This window comes from Ochotona princeps, chromosome 23 (assembly GCF_030435755.1).
Source record: "Ochotona princeps isolate mOchPri1 chromosome 23, mOchPri1.hap1, whole genome shotgun sequence".
NCBI classification, from domain to species: Eukaryota; Metazoa; Chordata; class Mammalia; order Lagomorpha; family Ochotonidae; genus Ochotona; species Ochotona princeps.
Genome location: NC_080854.1, coordinates 22,208,707 through 22,229,222, shown reverse-complemented (window position 1 = coordinate 22,229,222; position 20,516 = coordinate 22,208,707). Strand labels below are relative to the sequence as shown.

At 36.9% G+C, this 20,516-nt stretch overlaps 2 protein-coding genes across 3 annotated transcripts in view; both read right to left on the bottom strand.

Moving 5' to 3' along the window:
* The window catches only part of UGT3A1 (UDP glycosyltransferase family 3 member A1), a 30,415-nt gene extending 27,513 nt beyond the window's left edge, over positions 1 to 2,902 (bottom strand). For both annotated transcript variants that reach the window (XM_058680224.1, XM_058680225.1), the window contains exon 1: positions 2,830 to 2,902. In XM_058680224.1, the coding sequence (XP_058536207.1) occupies positions 2,830 to 2,872 (43 nt within the window). In that variant the 5' untranslated portion in view covers positions 2,873 to 2,902. The remainder of the gene's footprint in view (positions 1 to 2,829) is intronic.
* A 2,400-nt stretch (positions 2,903 to 5,302) lies between these two features.
* The window catches only part of LMBRD2 (LMBR1 domain containing 2), a 39,582-nt gene continuing 24,368 nt past the window's right edge, over positions 5,303 to 20,516 (bottom strand). The window contains exons 12-18 of the mRNA XM_058680228.1: positions 20,351 to 20,456; positions 19,226 to 19,323; positions 16,836 to 16,939; positions 15,147 to 15,193; positions 13,894 to 13,999; positions 11,690 to 11,819; positions 5,303 to 5,518 (exon numbers count right to left, since the gene is read on the bottom strand). Coding sequence (XP_058536211.1) covers positions 5,458 to 5,518; positions 11,690 to 11,819; positions 13,894 to 13,999; positions 15,147 to 15,193; positions 16,836 to 16,939; positions 19,226 to 19,323; positions 20,351 to 20,456 — 652 coding nt within the window. The 3' untranslated portion in view covers positions 5,303 to 5,457. The remainder of the gene's footprint in view (positions 5,519 to 11,689; positions 11,820 to 13,893; positions 14,000 to 15,146; positions 15,194 to 16,835; positions 16,940 to 19,225; positions 19,324 to 20,350; positions 20,457 to 20,516) is intronic.

The window sequence follows — 20,516 nt, the reverse complement described above, 5'->3', positions numbered from 1 at the left end:
TCTAAACACAGACTTGAAACTGTAGTGAGCATCTGCAGAGAAAAACAGTCAAATTATAACCCATCCATCAAATAGGAAAACATTTGTCATTATACATTAGGTAATAATGACTGATGAAAGATAATTTTGGCATCATGCACCAAAAATTAACATAATTAACATTATGGAAAAGTATCATCAGATACACATCTGAAAGATTTGTTTCCTGAACTAGATATAAGTAAAATAACAAATACTTCACTAACGCAACCCCAAAATCAGGCTTTTGGTACACTTTGCTTGGGGACTGTTACTATAAAAAGATTCTGAAGGAATGGGGAGTAGCTTGAATTTACACAGGAATACTGAATTTTAGAATATTGCCCTAAGGAAACAAATCTTGTGAGAATTTTAAACTATTTAAAAGCAATACTACAACGAGTCACTTATAAAAACATTTATAAAAATTAAATATCTGAAGGGAAGATAATCAACAGTATAACCCTTGTACTTTTCAATGCTTTAATTCATAAATATATGTTGGATTATAGTAATTTAAAAGAGGTCCACATATTCTCTACTTTCTAAAATGAGAAAAATCCTTCAGACTGTTTTTAAAATAAACAAAAACAAATCCATTGGATTGCTTTAAAAAATAAATATATAATCTCTCTCCTCAATCTTGGTATGTTCAGTAGGGAAGATTCTAGCCAGCATTGAGAAATCCATTGCTAGGTGAGCAGGCTGAGAAGTTATGTCATCAATATCAATTCTAAATGGTACTGTACAGTGTAACAAATTATGAGGACATCTGTCTGCCATTGGAAACACTTTTTCTACTCTTCTGAACTGTGTACAGTAAAATTTTTCTACAAAATGACTTGAGATTAAGATAACCACAAAAGAGGATTTTCAGGGAGAAAAGATTTAATTTTTCCCAAAGTATGTATTGGAAACAACTGTCATTTAGGATATGCATGAGAAGAGAAATAAGCCAAGAGTGTTGCTGTTCTAACAAATTAAAAAAATTACAGCAAGGCCTCAGTTGACCTCAACAGATTAGCTTTTTTCAAATATAAGTAAAATTTTAGCTAAACAAGGTGGGTCAGAGGATCAGAAGTGAGGACATCATGTTCCAGACACAACAGGAAAAAGGGTGGTGCACAGTGTCTGCGCCATTGAGGCGAGGCAGATCAGAAGGCCTTGTCTCTAGCAGCCGGGAGGGAGATGAATTTCCTCATCTTTCAAGTCTCTGAGGGCAGGAGAGTTAAAGGGGTTGGGAGGAATTCAGAATTAGAAGACTTCCATTAACTCCAATACATTGTTCTGACTCATCTAAGGAGCCTGTTGATGTTGCACGCAATTCACTAATTCCTTTTTATAATAAGAGGTTTCAAGGTTCTGAATACCTTGTGTTAAGTCCATTTACTAAAGTGCCCTCGTTTGTGACCTACGAGCACATGTGCTGGCCAGCTAATGGTACAAATACATTCAGTTGTTGCTTAGTTGTCCAGTATCTACTTTAGGTGTAATACTGCTATTTCAAATAGCAGGATTCTTAGAAGCAGTTCCTTTCCAAATGCTCTGTTCATTAAAAACAATTGGGCACACAAAACAAAAGAAAAAATTGCTAGCACATTAAAAATCATATTATACAGAAAATCTTACGGGTGGTGTAAAAGGGGTGAGGTAAGAAGGGAAAGGAAAGGCAAAACCTGAAATGCATTCACTTAATACTCAGAACTTAACATAATACAAACGATTACACGTGGAGATTCAAGTATGCTAAGGTTTTTCAGGGACATCTTTTGCTTAGTGCAAATGTACTTTCATACTTGTAATTTTTAAGGCATGATTCACTCAAATTACAAGGACAAAACTCACCTATTCAACAGTGAATTATAATAGAGAATTTATTTTTCTTTTAATATAGTAAGCAATATACCATCAAGAACATTCTGTAAGTATTTAAAATGATGCTTGCCATTGAATATATATGAAATTCCTTCATTAATATGGTACAGATACTTCGGAAAAACCACACAGGCTGTCCTTTCTATCCATGTTTCAGTGTATATTTAGCTTAAAACTTTAACAAGTAAGCACCTCATAAATGCTAAAATCTAAATGCAAATCAATGGGCAACATTTTTCCTCAATGTTGAGATTGTCAAATTTTCTGACTTATCATTTATGAGAAAAACTTTCAAGTGTATTCATGTAGCTCTTAATATTTTTTTGAAGTGAAATTTTGTGATGAAATTATTTAAAAGCCTTTGTTATTTGGTAAGAGCAAAGTTTAATAATTAGATGCATACTTTAGTTCATATTTAAGAATTTTTTTCCAAAAATTATCCATCAGTAATAAGTTATTTATGGACTAAAAAGTTAATTAGCAAGTTACAGATGATGCATGAAATTAACTGCTTACTTATTGCTTTTGGGAATGATTATCTGAATTACTGGCTTACTGAATATGATTACCTAACAACTATTTAGAAAATTATAATCAGTAATTTTTTATCATGTAATAAAAGACATCAAAAATAATTCTTCAACAAATGTACTTTGTATGTAAATTTCATGAGTTTTGTAGTACTGTTTTGTTTTTGTTTTGTTTTGTTGTGTTTTTTTTTTTTTTTTTTTTTTTTTTGCAAAAAAAGCCATTACATCTTGGGCCCAGCACAATGGCCTAGGGCTAAATCCTTGCCTTGGATGCACTGGGATCCTATATGGGTGCCCATTTGTATCCTGGTTGCTTTTCTTCCCTTCCAGCTCCCTGCTTGTGGCTGGGAAAAGCAGTAGAGGACCGCCCAAAGCCCTGGGACCCTGCAGAGCCTGGGAGACTCACAAGTTCCTGGTTCCTGGTTTCGGATTGGCTCAGCTCTGGCCATCACAGTCACTTGGGGGAGTGAACTAGCAGATGGAAGATATTTCTCACTCCCTCTCCTTCTCTCTGTATATCTCCCTTTCCAAGAAAAATAAGTAAATCTTAAAAAAAGAAAAAAAAAACATTACATCTGAATAGGCTTCTCAAAACAAAAAACTTGTATCTTCCATAGTTTTTAAATAAGGTAGCTCAACAAACATTAACTTTTTTTTTTCAAACAATAAACTTCTACTCACAGAGGTTAAATTAATGCATTCTGCACTCAAGATTACTCAAAGAAGTAGACTTTGTACATGATCATGTTTATAATTCTGTAAGACAAGTCCTACTTAAAAGGTTGCATATTCTGGGTCACTGAACCAACCAAACATTATTTTGGAAATAACTCAAAGTTAAAAGGAATCTATACTGTTTGCTGAGTATATGTAGCTGTAAAACTCAACTTTTAAATCTGTAAAAGGTAATTTAAAAGAAATAACATTTCTTTACATGCTTCTACCAATTTATCATAAGACACCTTAGAATTTGTTGTAAAATTGAGTAGTTTTTTTCTGCTTCTACTATAACAGCATCTATTATGACAAAACTGATAATAAACATTATATACTTAAGAAAAATATTCCCAAGTAAACCCACAGACCACTATTTTCACCAGACTTCGATGAATTAATTCTAAAAGAGTTTTTGCTTTGGGAATTTTAAGATTTCCTGTAATAAGAAATTGGACCCCTATCTGGGATGATCGTTTCCCCATTCCAATACCTTCAAGTACTGCTAGGAAAAATGACACTGCTAACAACTTGTTCTGTCTTTTAAATCTCATCTAGTCAAATCCCTCACAGTAGTTGTGTGAGGTAGATTGGTAGGTAAATGGCAAGTATCAACTTCATTCTGCAAATGATGAAATGAAGGCACCAAAGAGTTCTACGGTTTGCCCAAAGTATTCTGTGAGTTGGTCATGAAATTGCAAGCAGTGTGAAATGATCTCTGCCTGGTCTATTACTCTCTGACCACACTGCATAATACAAAAAGTCTACGTATGAGTGAGCTCAAAGAAGCATGCTATACAACTTTTAATTGACAGTAAAGCCAAACATTGATAATTATTTTAAAGAGGATCTAATTTCCAAAATCATAAAAACTAAAAGATCACGAAGGCTAGCTGATTTGGATAATGCACTATTCCTTTCAACACTTGCATAGAACTGCAACTTTAAAAAATTTATCTGCAAGTACTTATTAATTTCAACTTAGGATTCACAGTAAGATTACCTTCAACCAATATAAAACCATGTAGTTATGGTGACCATGTAATTTACCTTCCAACTTAGATAATTAAGAGTGAAACCTAGGAGTTACTTTTATAAGATAATAGGTATTAAAATGAAACTACCCTGGGCAAACTCAAGTAACGCCACTCAATGTAGAGTGGATCCTATGAGAGCTGCAAATATTTTAGGGACATAAAAATCTCTGCAAGCATGTTTACTTAGAAATAAAATGCTAGTGTCTGAAAAATAATATCCAACATTGGCTTAAACATAAAGGTAAAATAATAAATTAATTATAATAAGCATATTCAACAAATAAATTATGTATTTTAGCATAGTGTTGTTTCCTAAAAAAACATAATTTACATGTTAATAATAAATTATTTACTTTTCACCTTTAGATATCAGAATTTTTTTCCTAAAAGCATAAACAGCCATATACACATCTAAGAGAATTTTGTGGAACTATTTGCTATATAAAAAATGACAACAAAAGAATTTGCCATTAATGGTTAAGATTTCTTCTTGAGTGGAATGATCGACATTGAAATATGCAGCATGATAAAGTTAAATATTTCTCTCTGAAATGAAAATCTTACAAAGCAATACCAAAAGCACAAAATCCAATTCCTATGGAGATGGAAAGAACAATGTATCACCTGATCCTAATATACATGCGAAAGACACTATCAGTTGCAATATAACCTCAATTACACATGCAAAGAACCAAGGGAATTTGCAATCAGATTTGAAAAACATATTTTTACATTCAGTTATGTCTGGTAAGTAAACCTTGGCTTAAGACATGGGTATTGTGAATATGGTTATTTCATGAGGTCCCCATTCACTTACATTTCTTTGGGAAACACACACTGAACATTTCCCTTAGAAACAGCAAAAATGTTAACTCGCATTAAAACTATATACTATTATTTAAAATATAACTATGGCTTCCTTGAACCTTTGAAATAATTCTCTGGAAAAAAAAAAAACTGATCTGAAACAAACTTGTTCCCAACATATACAGATGTTTACCTTGAATAAAATACTTCCACTGTCAACTGTGCTTCTAAGGCAGACACCTAGGAAATACTATGCAATAAATTCCTACTAGAAAAGTTGATACTGTACTCAGAGAATAACTATCAATATCAGGATGTAACTAATCTGAGTGCTTTTATATATATACATATATATATATATAATCCTGGAAGTTTACACTGAGAACACAAAGCAAACTGTATAGCACACAGATGTTCGTGGAGACTGAATTGATGTGTTGATCTTGGTTAGTTGTTCTATACATTTTTTTCAGAATTTAGACATCATCAAACATTCCCTTGTGAGACATTGAAAGATATCGTCCACCAGGCTGATACCTAAAAGGTGAACATAAACAATTGGTCTGAGACAGCAAAAAGTAATAAAAGAGGAAGAAAAAAAATCAGTAACATTAAAAAGAAGTGGCTAAATACTTGATAAACAATGTGAAGTCTTCCAGTAGCTGAGAGCAGAAACTTGCCCTCCAAGGATATTACCCAAAAGGATAATTATTAATTACAAATCAATCAGCAACTCTTGTTCTCTCTGGAGCACAAGTGCAACAGAATGAAGAAGAGGACCTAAGATGGCGTGGTAGGGAAAAGACGTGCTGATTCTGACCACAGGAAGATAACAGAGGAAAACAGAGGAAAACAGGGTGCAGCTGGAGCTAACTCTGCAGTGGAAAGTCTACAAAAAGCAGACAGATGCCTCAGAGGAGGGCAGAAAACCCAGTCTTGCAGCAGTAAGCAGGATTCTGTCAGTGACTCCTGCAGCTGGAGGCTGGAGGGAAGGAACATGGTTTTCCTGGAGCTAAGCACCCACAACCACAGGGAGAAAACACCATCTCAATAAGAGCACAAGTCATTGCAGTACTGCCCAACTGGAGGAGTTAATTCAACACTTCCCAGTGACTTTGAGACCGGTCTAGGGAGTTGGCAGGGGATAGGGTGGCCACTCAAGCCCCCGAAGCACTCCCCTAGCTCACTCTATTAAGGTATTTGGACTCTGCTTGCCAAGGTGGAGCACTGACCAATCCCTAATGATGAGGCAGATCGTTTGGAGTATGTTCTGGCTCATTTGTTGAATGGGGGAGGCTTGAGAAGATTAGGGTATGTCGCCTGCTTCCTGTGACTGTGGGAGTCCTATGTTCTGTGACTGTGATAGAAGGTGAGATGGCTGCAGAACCCACCAGTACACGTGAGATACAAGGGGAGGGGTGTGAGCCTAGCAGGGAGGCAGTGCAGGCACGCCTGCTGGGTCATTGCTCCCACTGGTGAGTGTGAGAACTGGGACTAGAGGCAGACCAGGTCGGGCAGGCTATGGCACCTATTGGCCTGCATTTGAACTGGGCTAGAGGGAGAGCCAAGTTGGGCTAACTGATTCTATCTACTGGTGAATGCATGAGCTGGTTGGGCTTTGCCACAGCATCAGGGGCATGTGCTGGGACTGGAGGCAAATCCAGTCAATCTGGATTGCAGAACCACCTGGAGAATGTAAGATCTGGGAATGGGAGTTGGTCCAGTAAGTAAACTGTGGGCACCTCTCTGATGGGCTGCAACTCCTACTGGTGAGTACGAGAACCAGAGCTGGGGGCGGGTCTGGTTAGACAGGCAGTGGCACCCACCAGCATGAGTGTGGGCTGGATATTGAGATTGGTTGGATTGAACTAGGCCCCAATGCCCATTGATGTGTATGAGAGTTGAACGGGATGTGGAACACACTGGACTAGCCTGCTGTACACACTAGTAAGCACATGAACCAGGGCTGGGGACGGGCTTGGTAGGTGTTATTTGGGATCACTCCCACTAGACTACAATTCCTGCTGGAGTATGTGAGGGCCGAGTGTGTAGTGGAATGGTTTGGACTGGGCCACAGCATCCATTGTTTTACATAAGAGACAAGGCTAGAGACAGAACTGAATCAGCAACTGCCACTATCAGTGTGCGCGTAGGCTGATGTGGGTGACAGACTGAGCCAGACCCTAGACTGGTATGCACACATAAGAGTCAGGTCTGGGACCACCTCAGATGGAGTTTCTTTGGGAATTTCCCCAGCTGAACCACTGGATTCAGAATTCCAACCATGTGGAGAATTGTAGGATCTATGGACTGACTATAGAGTGTACATGTGAGAACTGGGCCTCCTCAGGGGATAAGACAGAACAGTGGATGGCACACCCAGATGCACATGGAAGATATGGCAGTCCATTGGGGTCTGCAGAGGACATCTTGTACCAGTACAGAGGGAGGGCAGAATAAAATGGACATCTACCCCAGCCAAGCATTGACAGCAAATATCTGATTAAATGGAGATTCTAATGTGGACAATGTCAGCCAATGAGCCTTGGAAGGATTTCCTCTTCCTTGGAGCAGCAAGACTGACAGCATTTGAGAATAATCAAAACCACTTGAACAGAACTCTTGGAGCATGTTCTGTGTTGGGGACCCTGGAATGATATCAGATGGCCATTCCCCCATGCCGGGGTGCAAGAGGATGTAAAAGAAAATCTGGAAACAATGGTCTTACCCACTTTCTCCTAACCCTTGATCCTTCCCACTCTGATCAACTATGTAAACATCATCAAAAAACAAAAAAAAACAAAAAAAAAAAAGGAAAGAAAGAAGAAAGAAAGAAGAAATTCAGTATGTCAAATAAAAAAGACAGTGGAAATCTCTGCCAAATGACTTGGTGTGACAGAATAAAGAATTTTGGAGCTAGGAGACAAACCCTTGGAAATAACTCAGTAAGACAAAGAAGAAGAAAAACTAGAAAAAGCAAAAAAAAAAAAAAATGCCTCAAAATATTAAAACAACTAAAAGGGAGGGAATCCTCCCGAACTCCTCCTGTGAGGTCAATATCACCTTAATTCTAAAACCAGAAAAACATTATAAGAAAGAAAAATACAGATCAATATCCCTGATGAACATAGATGCAAAACCCCTCAAGAAAATGCTAATTACATCAAACAACACATCAGAAAGAACTTTCACATGGACCTAGTGAAATTTATTCCCAGTATATAGGGATAATTAAACATATGCAAATCAATAAATTAACAGAGAAGAATAAAAAACGTAATTATCTGAATCGGTGCAGAGAAAGCATCTGATAAAATTCAACATCCTTTCATGATGAAAATATTAAGCAAACTGGGTACAGAAGAAACATTCTGCAACATATGCCAGGCAGTTAGAGCAAACTCACAGCCATCATCATACTAAATGAGGAAAAATTGGAAGCATTTCCACTAAGATCTGGCATAAGACAAGGATGTCCACTTTTGTCCTTGTTATTTAATACCATTTTAGAAAATTTTAGCCAGATCCATTAGGGAAGAAAAAGAAACCAAAAGCATACAAATTGGAACCAAACACTCTTCTAAGAGACTATTGGAACTCGGGCCCGGCGGCGTGGCCTAGCGGCTAAAGTCCTCACCTTGAATGCCCTGGGATCCCATATGGGTACCGGTTCTAATCCCGGAAGCTCCACTTCCCATCCAGCTCCCTGCTTGTGGCCTGGGAAAGCAGTTGAAGACGGCCCAAGGCCTTGGGACCCTGCACCCGCGTGGGAGACCCGGAAGAGGTTCCTGGTTCCCGGCATCGGATTGGCGCGTACCGGCCCGTTGCAGCAGCTCACTTGGGGAGTGAAACATTGGATGGAAGATCTTCCTCTCTGTCTCTTCTCTCTGTATATCTGGCTTTCCAATAATAATAAAATCTTTAAAAAAAAAAGAGACTATTGGAACTCATAAGAGAGTTTGGTAAAATTGCAGATTATAAAATTGACACACAAAAAAATCAACAGCCTTTGTATATATAAACAATGCCATGGCTGAGAAAAAAATGAGTAGTATCAGTACCACTGACCATAGCTTAAAAATTTTTAAATACTTTGGAATAAATTTAACCAAGGAAGTCAAAATCTCTACAATGAAAATTCCAAAACATTAAAGGAATAAACAGAAGAATACACACAAAAAGGGAAAAATCTTCCAGGTTCATGGTTTGGAAGAATTAACATCAAAATGTCCATGTTACCCAAAACAATTTACAGATTCAATATAATCCCAATCAAAATACCCAGGACATTCTTCTCGTATCTAGAAAAAAACGATGCTAAAATTCAAATGGAAACACAAGAGACCCTGAATAGCTAAAGCATTCTTAGACAATGAAAGCAAAGTTGAAGGCAATTATAATACCTGATTTGAGGATACTACAGAGCATTTATAACAAAAACAGTCTGGTTCTGTAACAAAGATGCACATACAGGCCAATGAAAAAGAATAGAAGCCCCAGAAATCAATCCAACCATCTACAACCAACTAATCTTTGATAGACGAGCTAAAATCAGTTCTTGGAAAAAAAACAATCTCTTACCTTATACACAAATCAACTCAAAAAGGATCAAGGATCTAAATGTATAACCTGATACCATCAAATTAATAGAGAAAAACATCAGGGAGACAGCAAGACACTAGCAAAGGAAAGATTTCCTAGGAAAGATGAACAGACAATGAAGACAAAAATAGACAAATGGGATTACATCAAGCTAAGAAGTTTCCACACTTCAAAGGATACACTGGACAAAGTAAAGAGGCGAGCAACAGAATGGGAAAAATACGTGCAAATTATACAACTGATAAACAATTAATATCCAGGATCTATAAAGAGCTGAAGAAACTACCACCACAACAAAAAAACAACAATCCAGTGCAGAAATGGGCAAGGGACATGACCAGGCATTTTTCAAAGGATGAAATGCATGAAAAAATGTTCAGAACCACCAAGGCCACAGGGAAATGCAAATAAAAACCACAGTGAGGTTTCACCTCACCCCAGCTAGAATGGTTATCATTCAAACATTAAAAAACAATAAATGCTGGTAAGGATGTTGGGGAGAAGGAACACTGATACACTGTTGGTGGCAATGTAAACTAATACAACCATTACAGAAGACAGTAAGGAAATTACCCAGAAATCTGAAAATGGATCTGCAACATAACCCAGCCATCTCGCTCCCGGAAATTTACCCATGTGAAATGAAATTAGTACATGAAAAAGTTGTCCACATCCCCATGTTTATTACATTTCAATTCAGAATCTAACCAGATCATCAACTAATGATTAGGTAAAGACAATGTGACATATATGCATTGTGGAATACTAGCCACCCATGAAAAAGAATAAAATCCTGTCTTTTATAACAATGTGGATACAACTAGAACCAATATGCTCAGTGAAATGTCTCAGCTCCAGAATGTCAGATATTATATATTTTCTCTAATTTGTTGTAACTAATATAGAATACAAAAGATATATTGGAATGAAACAGAATCTTGTGATTTGATTACTATTTTTGTCCTTGCTTCTACTCCTGTGGAACTGGAGTCTTTCTATGTTTTACTCATTGGATATTATGGTTAGTGGTGCATTAAGCCTGTGATTATGGAGTGGATTAAAATCATGTTTCTACTAAAAAAAAAAGAAAGGAAAGAGGGAGGGAAACTGAAACAGAAGGAAGCATTGTTATCAGAATTGGACCTATGAAATATGTTCTTTGGGGGCCCGGCGGCATGGCCTAGCGGCTAAAGTCCTCGCCTTGAAAGCCCCGGGATCCCATATGGGACCGGTTCTAATCCCAGCAGCTCCACTTCCCATCCAGCTCCCTGCTTGTGGCCTGGGAAAGCAGTCGAGGACGGCCCAATGCATTGGGACCCTGCACCCGCGTGGGAGACCTGGAAGAGGTTCCTGGTTCCCGGCTTCGGATCGGTGCGCATCGGCCCGTTGCGGCTCACTTGGGGAGTGAATCATCGGACGGAAGCTCTTCCTCTCTGTCTCTCCTCCTCTCTGTATATCTGACTTTGTAATAAAAATAAATATTAAAAAAAAAAAAGAAATATGTTCTTTGTATCAATACATTTTTTAAATGACAGATATAAAAAAGAGGATATAAGACATATCCAGGAGATTAATTTGATACTAATTCTCAATTGTTCAATATAAGCAGAATTTTTTTTTCTGCTCCTTATAGGCAACAACAGGTAAACATCTTCATGCAAATGCTATTTTGCTTTTAATTATTTCCTCATAGCAGGGTTCACATCATGCAGACAGAGTTGAATGCTTGACCTGTCATTTACAAGTAGTGTGAGTCTATGCAACTTAATTTATAACACATTTCATAAACAAGACTGTTAGAAGCAGGCATATAAACATTACTATGAATCCTTGCTATTATAATTCCTTCTTTTAAATTTATACCACTTTGTGCTGTATGACGACACCAATTTCAACTACCACTACTGAATGCTGTAATTTCTCAAATACAACAGCATTAGAAGAGATAAGAAGGTAGAAAAAAATTACTTAATATGTTTTTAAATTAGTGGTAATGATGATAATTTTCCTTATGTTTAAGTATTAGTTATTTTTAACCTTGAGAACTCATTGTGTTATTAGATTCTGGAGCAATGTCAGAGCCAAAATGACACAACAGCAACTTACCTCCCTGATTCAGACTCAAGGGGGTCATCAGTGAATGTTTCTGCATTAAAATCCAAAGGTTCTGCATCTTGGAGAAGTTCTATCCGGTCCCTTTCAGTTTTATTATTGGCCCTGGTATATTTGGATACTGCTGCAAAGGGAGGGAAAAAATGTTTACTTTGTTTTTCCTCTTTTAACTTACAGGTTACAGTTGATCAGTCGATGGATTCACAGAAAAATCAATATTCTAAAGGATCTGAGTTTTATGAAGAGAAATAAACCAAGACAACTACATGGCTCATTAAATGATTAAAATTATGAACAGCATAATAGAATATGTGAAGAAATTTCTCTAGTCTTGTAGCTACGCTAATCTCAGAGGCAGATATGTGTGATATTTGTATTAGAATATAAAATTATATTGCTAAATTGTTCATTATCAAAATAAGTTTCACTTTGTTTCAAAGAGAATATTATCTTGGGAGCTAGGACTTGACGGTATCAGTATAACCAACTCAAGCTCTTACAGAAACATCTTAGTCTTTGTCCATGAGGAATAAGGCAAGCAATGACTAACATATTCAAAATGCATGGGGTCAGCATGGTGGTGCAGCAAGCTGATCCTCTGCCCTGTGGTGCCAGCATTCCATACAGGCATTGGTTCTGGGCCCAGTTGCTCCACTTCCAGTCCAGCTTTATGTTTGTCGCCTGGGAAAGCAACAGAGGTTGGGACCCTGCACCTGCGGGAGACCCAGAGGGAGCTCCTGGCTCCCAGCTTAGGATTAGCTCAGCTCTGCAGTCATTTGGGAAGTGAACCAGTGGATAAAAGAGCTCTCGCTCTCCCTCTCTCTCTCTCTCTATCACTCCTTCATTCTGTAAAATAATCTGCCTTTCAAATAAAAAGAATAAATAAACCTTTAAAAGAAAAAAAATGCATGCTACAAACTTAAAATCAAAATTTTCTAGTAGCTAGATTTAACAGCAAAAAGAAACAGATTTAAATTAATTTTAATATATTTAAATTAACATAACCAAAATGTTATCATTTCAACCTAGGATACCAGCAACATTTTATATGCTCAATAGCTTCAGGTAGCTAAATGGTTACCATACTGGTTGGATACAGATCTGCAACTAATTGTCCCATTTTAAGTTTCTCATTAACAACCTAAGTTCTTTCAGTCTTGTCTTAAATAATCCAATTATCAAAAAATTCAATTTTCCTTATAACAACTTTATGATAGAGTTCTTTAAATTAAGGCAAGTCATTAACATTCTTAATTTGTCCTCTTGAACTAAGCCCTAAATGTTAGCCACTTTATCTTTTCATTATTTCAAGCAGCGGTTGCCTACGAAATTCTAGGTTTTCTCAAACTCAACATTCCAAAGTTTTTCTTACTTCTTACCATCTTCCCATTCACCCTGATATTTCCAGGCTCTAAACTTCCCCTCTGGTAACCAAGAACCCAAATTCCTTCACTGAATTTTCCCTCTATTTTTCAACTTTAACTAAAGCTTTAGCCTTCCCCTATTTATTGTGCCCTAACGGTCATTTAAACACATTTTCTCTTTAGCTCAATCAGTGCCCATTTTTGGCTCTCGTCATTTCTTAACTGGACTGCCAAAATGACTCTGAAATGGTTTCTAAGTCTTGTAAAATTGTGCTTTATATAGCCATGAAATCCCTCCTTTTAATCCAAAAATCTTCATGCTTCTTCGTAGACTAAAGTCACATCTCCAGGACAAAATCAACACTTGGGAACAGACCATACCTGTTTCTTGACACTGTGGCCTCTTATCAGTGCCTAAGGCTTGAGCTGTAGTAACAAAGAAAAACAAGCACTTCTTCAAAGGTTCTCTCAGGTAACCATGTCCTGCATGCATTCTTCCTTCGAATTAAAACACCCCTTACTAGAACCTCAGTGGCAGAGCGCTCTCAACAATATTATTGCTAAAAGACAAACAACCATTGCCTGCTTTTTGCTCAGTGCAAAGTTTAACACAGGTTTCTTGGTACCTCCTCAAAGGCAAATGGCTTCTGTCTCATTTTAGTATAACTAGTACTTAACGTCCCTTTCTCCTTCCTCTCTTACCTGTGTTTTCCCTAGCATATACTGAGGAGTGTAAGAAAGTAAAGCCATTGTAGATACACACAATTCTAACTCTCAATCTTGCTTTGCAAGCAAGCTTAAGAAAAAAGCAAACTAAAAAAATAAACAACTTACATCGGTTAGTACTAGCATCTGAGAAATTGGACTCTTTTAGATCCATGTAAGTATTTCTGTTCCTTGTGGAATCTTCTCTGTTGTGTCCATAACGTTCTTTCCACTCCTAGAAAGGAGATATAAATATAAAACAAAAGGACTGAACATTTGTTAAGTGCTAAGAGGTTATAGAAACAGGATTTTTTTCATCTGAGATTCATTAGCAGTTAGTCTAGTTATAGTGTATTTAAAAATTCTGGCATGGTTTTTATCATTAAAATTAATCTCTGTAAGTTTTAACTTTTAATGAAGAGTTTCATACAGTTTTGCTAGCTATCATTATAGAAAATTATTTTATCCAAATAACAATATTACAACTATAAGCTTGCCACAGTTATGTAAAAGTATTAAAATCTGTAATAATGAAAAATATATTATCAATTTTCCTTCACTCAAATCAATTAAACATACGCAGGATTTGAAAAGTCATTTCCAGTAACAAAATTCAAGTTATTTACAAGCACAATTAGACTATGACTCATATGGAATTAAAACTATCTCAAATGCAATAAAACAGATTCTCCTATTCATCAAATCTTAGACTAGAAGGCTCGGAAAGGTGATTTAATTCAACCTTCCAGGCAGAACAGTCTCACTTGACTAGGCTACACTGAATTTTCCGTCTGAGCAGCCTATCACAATTTTGGTAAGCCATGAAATTTCCCTACTGTCTTACATAATGGTTGGACTTAGTTTGTAATTTCACCAACAATGTATAAAGGAACCATTTTGCTTAATGAAAAAAAGCCAGTCCCCAAAAGAAAAAATCATATATATTCTGTGATATGTGGTAGTTAAGATATAAAAAACATAAGAATGAAACTTCAGAACAATATATTATGATTTGGTTATTACTTATAGCCCGTGTTTACACGTCTGCAGAACATTGGTCTCTGTACTTTTACTTGTTGAACATTATGATTAGTGGTGCACTAAACCTGTGACTATAAAATAAATTGAAATTTACATTATTCTAAAAATTAAAAGCAAATATGAAAAAAAGCAGATTGAAGTATGGAAGATTTGGGGGGTATGGCTATCTTCTTAAAATCATATCTACAAAATACATATAAATCTGTCCATATTAGTAAAAATTTTAAATACATTTTATCACTGTTTTTCTGTCCTGAGCCAATCATTCAAAATAAGTAAGATTCTCATGATATTTCACATTTATTTTCAGCTTATGACAATTTAATAAACACTGCACTTACTCTTCTTCGATTTTCACCTTCTTCTTGCCTTTGCCGCTTTCTCTTCTCTAGAGACAGAAAAATGACCTCAAATTTGGTATAACATGGTTTAATTAGACATTGAATAAATGACCACAAAATCAAATGCAATATTCTCTTGTTGAAAAGAGCTGAGAGAACACCTCATGTTCATAGGATAAAGACACTCTCCTTCTTGGAGCTGGTCCCGTTATCTCCAGCTCAATAGCTCTTTTAAAAGACATTCATTCTTAATGATAAACTGATATTTGTTTCTCTGTAACTTCTATTTTCTTTAAGTACTATTTTAAATTCATATTTTTTCCTGTTATCAGAGTCTTTCATTAGTTTCTTGAGGTTACGTATTTGGTGCTCTTCCCCCCTTTGTCCATAGCATGTAGTCTATAAATGTATCATTCTGGCCGTCCCTCTCTAATTTTATTCTATTTATCAGTCTTGTTCCAAAAAAAAAAAAAATTCACCCAGGATTTGATGTGATGTAGCAGATGAGAACTAATTCATGCAAAACAAAGGGACATCAACTCGATATTATTTTCCCAGGAGAGTGCATGAAGGATATATCAGCTTTTGTGGAGAATGTCTAACAACCAACGTCCCATAGTATTTTATCCCTATCCTAGCATCATTAAATGCCAGTAAATTCAATATATTCAGTTTGGGATTATGTCTAGTAGAGTGCTGAATATTCTAAAGGCTGTTCATGATCACCACATTGTAAAAGACTTAGCTTGAATGATTTTCCATGCAGTATCACTTACACTTTCTTAAATTAATCTGGCTTATAATTATGTAGAACTTGGCAAATATATTTCTAACCACATAGTAAAAACAACTCTAATACCATACAAGGCTTTATTAATTGTAAAGAGAAGGAGATACACAAAGAAAGATCTTCTGTCCACTGGTTTAGTCTCCAAGTGGTCGCAACAGCCTGAGCTAAGTCAATCTGAAGCCAAGAGCCAGGAGCTTCTTCCTGGTCCCAAGGCTTTGGGCCATCCTCGATTGCTTTCCCAGGCCACAAGCAGGGAGCTGGATGGGAAGTGAAGCAGCTGGGACACACACCAGTGTCCATAAGGGATCCTGGCGCATGCAAGGCAGGGATTTAACCACTGGGCCACTGCACCAGACCCTCAGAATTTCTTAAACGCAGAATTTCTTAAACATAAATGATTTTTTTTCAAACTATTTTTGATAAAAAGGCTGTTGGAAGATTTTTAGCTTAAAAACTATATTTATATTTTCTTCAAATAGGTTAAATGATTTGTTAATTATATATTTTGCATTGATACATTAACAGTATCTTCCTTCTTTTATCTTAAAAGGCAAATCTTGGGCCCGGCGGCGTGTCCTAGCGGCTAAAGTCCTCGCCTTGAAAGCCCCGGGATCCCATATGGGCGCCGGTTCTAATCCTGGAAGCTCCACTTCCCATCCAGCTCCCTGCTTGTGGCCTGGGAAAGCAGTTGAGGACGGCCCAATGCATTGGGACCCTGCACCCGCGTGGGAGACCTGGAAGAGGTTCCAGGTTCCCAGCTTCGGATCGGCACGTACCGGCCCGTTGCGGCTCACTTGGGGAGTGAATCATCGGACGGAAGCTCTTCCTCTCTGTCTCTCCTCCTCTCTGTATATCTGGCTGTAATAAAAAATGTTTAAAAAAAAAAAGGCAAATCTTACCTCGTTTAATTAGTTCTTTTCCTTCATCAATTAAGTCTGATGTCATATCGTTATCTCCCATGAACTGCTGAAAACCAAGCAGATTCAAACAACGGGTCCCCAAACTAATAAAAATAGATTAAAAAAAAAAGAGCATCATTTCACATTGTGTTTCTTGGACCTATTATTACCCCCAAAGAAGCCTATATTTCAGTACCACTCAAGTTGGCAAATGACAGAGACACTTTAAACTAATTTAAAAAAAAAATTTTTTTTTTTAAGATTTTATTGTTATTGGAAAGCTGGATATACAGAGAGGAGGAGAGACAGAGAGGAAGATCTTCCATCCAATGTTTCACTCCCCAAGTGAGCCGCAACGGGCTGGTACGTGCCAATCTGATGCCGGGAACCAGCAACCTCTTCCAGGTCTCCCACGCGGGTGCAGGGTCCCAAAGCATTGGGCCGTCTTCAACTGCTTTCCCAGGCCACAAGCAGGGAGCTGGATGGGAAGTGGAGCTTCCGGGATTAGAACCGGCACCCATATGGGATCCCGGGGCTTTCAAGGCAAGGACTTTAGCCACTAGGCCACACCGCCAGGCCCCAATTTAAAAATTTTTAAAGATGATTTTATTTACTTGAAAAGCAGACAGTTAGAAACCTTCCATTCACTGGTTCATTCTCTAGTGATGTAATAACCAAAGCTGTGCAGGTCAAAACCAGAAGCTAGGAGCCCATCTAGTCTCCCACTTGGGAGGTAAGAATGTAATTACTTGACCATCAATAGCTTCCTCCCAGGCTGTGTGTCAGCAACAACCTGGAATGGAAAGGGAGCCAGAGCCCCAACCAGGCATTTCAATAAGGAGTGTGGGCACATCAAGTAATGTTTTAGGTACTATGCCAAATGCTCCATCCCTGTTCTTTTTTTAAAAGAATTATTCTTTTATTGGAAAGGCAGATATACAGATAGGATGAGAGACAGAGATTCACTGAGTTATTCCATACACTGACTCCCCAAGCGGCCATTATGCTATTGCGCCGGGCTCTCCACTCCTGTTCTTTAAGAAGTACTTTCTGTCCCTTTTCTAAAAAGTTTATCCCGAAGACTTCTTTGAGTAGGATATAAACTATCCTCAGATTTCTTACATTACCTCAGGCCATTAGAACACCTTCGGAACACAATTGTACCAGGATGCTCAATGATGTCTATGATAAGAGCAACCTGCTCTTATATTCACATAGCAGTTTTAATACTGAAATATACATCCATAATTTCCAAGAATAGAATATTTTGGCTTAGAAAGGCTTAATTATGCAAATTCATTTTCATGTTCTATGAATTAATTCTAATTTATTTGAAATGTAGAGAAAAGTTTCTTATCTGCTATTTCTTTTTTTTAAAAGAAATGTTTATTAATATAAAGACAGCTTTTATGCATTCCATAGGTATAATTCTCTCTCACTCCTGTGCTTCCCTAATGTCTCTCACTTTCTTCCCTCTCCTCATCAGTTTTTGCAGAAATAATTTTAACCCACTTTTTATTCACAGCATAATTTGCCACTAATCATAATGTTCAGCATGTAAAAAGTGGGAAGATCATACTTCCGCAGGAATGCAAACGGGGCTAAAAATGACAATCATATCCTAAAGTGACTGTTTCATTCCTATATTATTTTTTGGCACTCTATATTAGCTGCAAGATAACATAGAAATTATATATGCCCACAACAATTGTGGGTTAGGCTGAAGCCAGGAGCCACGAACTCAACCCAGCTGGGGGCAGGGCCCAGCTGCCCAAGCCAACACCTGCTGCTTCCAAAGGTGTACAGCAGCAGGAAACAGGAAGAAGAGGCAGGACTTGAGCCCAGAATACCGCACCGTTACACCAGATGCTTGCTCCAGTCAACTAGCCTTTAAGTAATGTTGTAAACAAATGTTGTATTTTACTTGGGGATTATTACGCTGTATCTTATTTTCATTGATTTTGTACCCTACCACCTGCCAAACTCTCTTATGATTTGATTGAGTCTTCTGGTGCTCATATGGATAGAACCATGTCATCTGTAAACAGGGAGAATTCTAATTCCTCAATTCCAGTTTGAATTCCCTTCACTTTTTTTTTCTCAACTAACAATTCCAGCCAGGACTTCTGATGATACATTGAATAGCAATTGTGAAAGCAGACATCTTTGTCTACTTTCAGATCTTAGTGGGAATGCTTCCAATGTTTTCCCATTTAGTATGTTGCTGATATTGAGTCGTTTGCATATTGCTTAAAACTATCCCTGTCTCTCCAAAGTTGCAGTAAAACAAAGAACAACTAAAACCTAACAGGTAAACACCGAGTTTTAAGCAGAAGTGATATTCACACCCAACCAAAAGTACTGAGAAAAACTAAAGTTAACATTCTCACCTAAAATAAGTAGCAATGCAGAGAATTACCACCAGCATAGGATAATATATATAGAATCCATCTGCAATAAAGGATAAAACTTTCATGGACCCCATAATCTGAAGAGCAAGAAAAAAGTAAATTAAATCAGCAATGTTCTGTACTTTCATTTTTTTCCATCATTAGAAAATTTATCCATAACCATCAATAAACTTAGACTTGTCAAAAAAGCAGAAGCAAATGAACCAAATGAACTGACTTTGAAGAATTGGCTCTTCATTGAAGTTGTAAGAAAAACTTGTATCTCACAATTATAACTAAAAATTTTCATAGATATTATAACTACAAATTGAAAAGTTAATAATATCAGTCAGGTCCTTTTATACTATTCAACCAATCTATATCACCTATGAAACGTTTTTAAATAGGAGAAATACTTTTTGTCTACTGGCAGCCATCAAGGAGTTATTTGTCAGTGTTTAAAACATGTTTTGTGTGGGGAGGGGTGGGGAGAATCCAAGTACCTATGAAACTGTGTTACATAATACAATGTAATTAATGAATTAAAAATAATAATAAAAATAAATAAATAAATAAATAAACATGTTTTGTGGTATAAAAAGTGTTAAATAAATCCTTTAAAATGGAAAAACATTAAAAATAATAAAACAAACAAAATCACTTTATCCAGTCATTAACAATTACATATATGACCTTTAAAAGAAAGCTTTAGCTGTCTGAAAAAACCAAGCCAAATAAAACAAACTAAAACAAGAATCTAATAACACTACAGAATTTTTCTGCCAGCATTAAAATACATTTTAAAGTAACAACATTACATATAGGCAAATAATCCAGAGGCAGACATTTAGTAACAGATGGGACACCTGCAACTCATATCAGAGCAGCTCCGGTTAAGTCTCTGCTCCCAATTCCAGCTCCATGCTAACGTACACTCTGCAAAGCAGCCATGGAGGCTTAAGGAGGTAGGTCCCTGGTTCCAGGGTAGGATCCCTGCATTGGGTCCCCATTGCTCAGCCTCAATCTTTGCCAAACTGAACGTCTGTTACCAGAACGAATCAGAACATAGCTCTCTGATTCCATCTGTCTCTGAAATAAAGGCATCTTAATATTCATGACACTTACAGATGTATAAGCAGTTGGCTGAGTATTCTGGTGAGAGATGGATGAATCCATGTGAGTCAAACCCAAGAAATTAAGACACAATGGAGGAGTCAAACGGCAAAATAACCTGCAGTAAATATTCATAAAAGCAGAACATAAGAAAAATGCTTTTTATATTATATTAAGA